This window comes from Otolemur garnettii, unplaced genomic scaffold, assembly GCF_000181295.1.
Source record: "Otolemur garnettii isolate 467f Iridium unplaced genomic scaffold, OtoGar3 scaffold00031, whole genome shotgun sequence".
Classification (NCBI taxonomy): Eukaryota; Metazoa; Chordata; class Mammalia; order Primates; family Galagidae; genus Otolemur; species Otolemur garnettii.
Window position 1 is genome coordinate 787647 of NW_003852426.1, and position 2402 is coordinate 790048.

At 50.0% G+C, this 2402-nt stretch overlaps 1 protein-coding gene across 1 annotated transcript in view; it reads left to right on the forward strand.

Annotated features, from left to right (window-relative positions):
- The window catches only part of MRPS18B (mitochondrial ribosomal protein S18B), an 8842-nt gene extending 7703 nt beyond the window's left edge, over window positions 1–1139 (forward strand). Inside the window, exon 7 of the mRNA XM_003789262.3 lies at window positions 570–1139. Coding sequence (XP_003789310.1) covers window positions 570–865 — 296 coding nt within the window. The 3' untranslated portion in view covers window positions 866–1139. The remainder of the gene's footprint in view (window positions 1–569) is intronic.
- The last annotated feature ends 1263 nt before the right edge of the window (window positions 1140–2402 follow it).

A 2402-nucleotide genomic window follows, 5' to 3' on the forward strand; every position in this document is an offset into this window, starting at 1 on the left:
TTTTTTTGAGACAGAACCTCAAGCTGTCCCCCTGGGTAGAGTGCCATGGCATCACAGCTCACAGCAACCTCCAACTCCTGGGCTCAAGTGAGTCTCTTGCCTCAGCCTCCCAAGTAGCTGGGACCACAGGCACCCGCTACCACGCCCGGCTTTTTTTTGTTGTTGTTGTTGTTGTTGTAGCCATCGTTGTTTGGCGGGCCCGGGCTGAATTTGAACTCACCACCTTAGGTGTATGTGGCTGGCACCTTAGCCTCTTGAGCCACAGGCGCCGAGCCTTGGTATAAATTTCTGACCCTGAGCTACATGGTACCATTTTGTGAGTTGAAGAGGTAACCCTTCTGCTAGGGCAGATGCAGCATTATAGTCTGGTGCAAGATGCACAGCTTTGCAATATGTTAGCCCACACTTGCCGCCCTGGCCAGTTATCTTTGTGCAGTATACAACATGCATGAATGTACCCAGTGGCTCTGACTGCTCCCTCTCTTTTATACTTCTCTTTTTTCTTGTTAGTCTTAATCTAAACTATTCTTCTTACTTGTACTTGACTCTCTCTTGTTTTAATCTTGTAGGTCTCCTTAGTTACTACATTCCCCAGGTTGAACCCCGGGACCTTGACTTTAGTACCTGTCATGGAGCTGTGAGTGCTACTCCACCAGCTCCCACCCTGGTTTCGGGGGACCCTTGGTACCCATGGTACAGCTGGGAACAGCCATCAGAGAGAGAATTGTCCTGTGTTCGCCGCCGTTATCAGGGTCATCTCCAAGAAGAGAGTGGCCCTCCACCTGAGTCAATGCCTGAGGTGCCTCCCACAACATCAGCTGAAGCTTCCTTTACTGAGCAGACCAGTCCTCAGAGTGCTTCATAGCCATAGACTGGGAAGGGGGCCTGACAAAGGAAGTGGTGCCTAGGATTACATGAATGGGATGTTACCCTGAAGATTTATGCCTTTCGCAGGTCCAGGAAGGACATGAATCTTGTTGAAGGGTTAATCTGAGGCTGAGGGAGGGAAGCACAGATGTGTATCAGAAACCCCAACCCCTATATATTGTCAATAGATGGTTTAAAAATTCTATTACTCTTTCAGACTTCTGCCAACTCAGCTTTTCCACAATAAAGGTGTATCTTCTGTCTCTGATTTATTTGGTGCTGAGTTTCCGATAAATGTCATTGGTGGGAGTGGGAAAGGTACCCAATTGAATGGTGTTGAAATGGGGTGTTGGCTCGGTGCCCATAGCACAGGTGATTACGATGCCAGCCACACACGTACACGGAGGGTGGTGGGTTCCAACACTGCCTGGGCCAGCTAAACAACTGCAACAAAAAAATAACTGGGAGTTGTGGCAAGCGCCTGTAGTCCCAGTTACCTGGGAGGCAGAGGCAAGAGAATCACTTAAGCTCAAGAGCTGGAGGTTGCTGTGACTCCATGGCACCCTACTAAGGGCGACGTAGTGGCACACTCAAAAAAAAAAAAAAATGATGCGGTGTTTGCTTGAGCTTAGGAGTTCAAGACCAGCCTGAGCCTGTGAGACCCCTGCCATCTTTAAAAAATAGGGGGTGTTGTGGTGGGCGCCTATAGTCCAAGGTACTTAGGAGGCTGAGGCAAGAGACTGCTTGAGCCCAAGAGTTTGGGGTTGCTATGAGCTATGTCGTCATGGTATTCGACTCCAAGGCAACTGAAATGTGGTGTTGCAGTGGCAGAAGGTGTGATCATGCTTATCAGAAACCAGGGATGGAAGGTTGGGCGATGCTTTTTTTTTTTTTTTTTTAAGTGACGGAGTCTCATCACTCTTGCTAGAGTGCTGTGATGTCACAGCTCACAGCAACCTCCAGCTCTTGGGCTTAGGTGATTCTCTTGCCTCAGTCTCCGGAGTAGCTGGGACTACAGGCACCTGCCACAACACCTAGCTATTGCAGTTTGGCCGGGGCTGGGTTTGAACCTACCACCGTCGGTATATGGGGCTTCACCCTACTCACTAAGCACAGGCGCCGCCCAGGGGCGATTCTTTTTTTTTTTTTTTTTGAGACAGCAACCTCCCAACTCCTGGGCTCAAGCGAGTCTCCTGCCTCAGCCTCCCAAGTAGCTGGGACTACAGGGTCCCGCCACAACGGCTGGCTGAAGTGTCTTTTGGCGGGCCGGGCTGGATTCTAGCCGGGGCAATTCTATCTTGATGTCCTTTCTGGGCTCTGGGGGGACCAGAAATTATTCACTCCCTGGCCGCATTACCAGAGAGGCAGACAGGTCCGAGAGTGAGACTGGGCCCAATAAAAGTCTGGCAGGCAGGGGTGAATTGACTTGCTAAAGTAAGGTGACCAGACTCCCACTTTTTAACAAAAATGCCCCGGTTTTTGGAAAGAATACATGACAAGCTAGGGAACGGTGGGAGAACAGGAAGGGAATATAC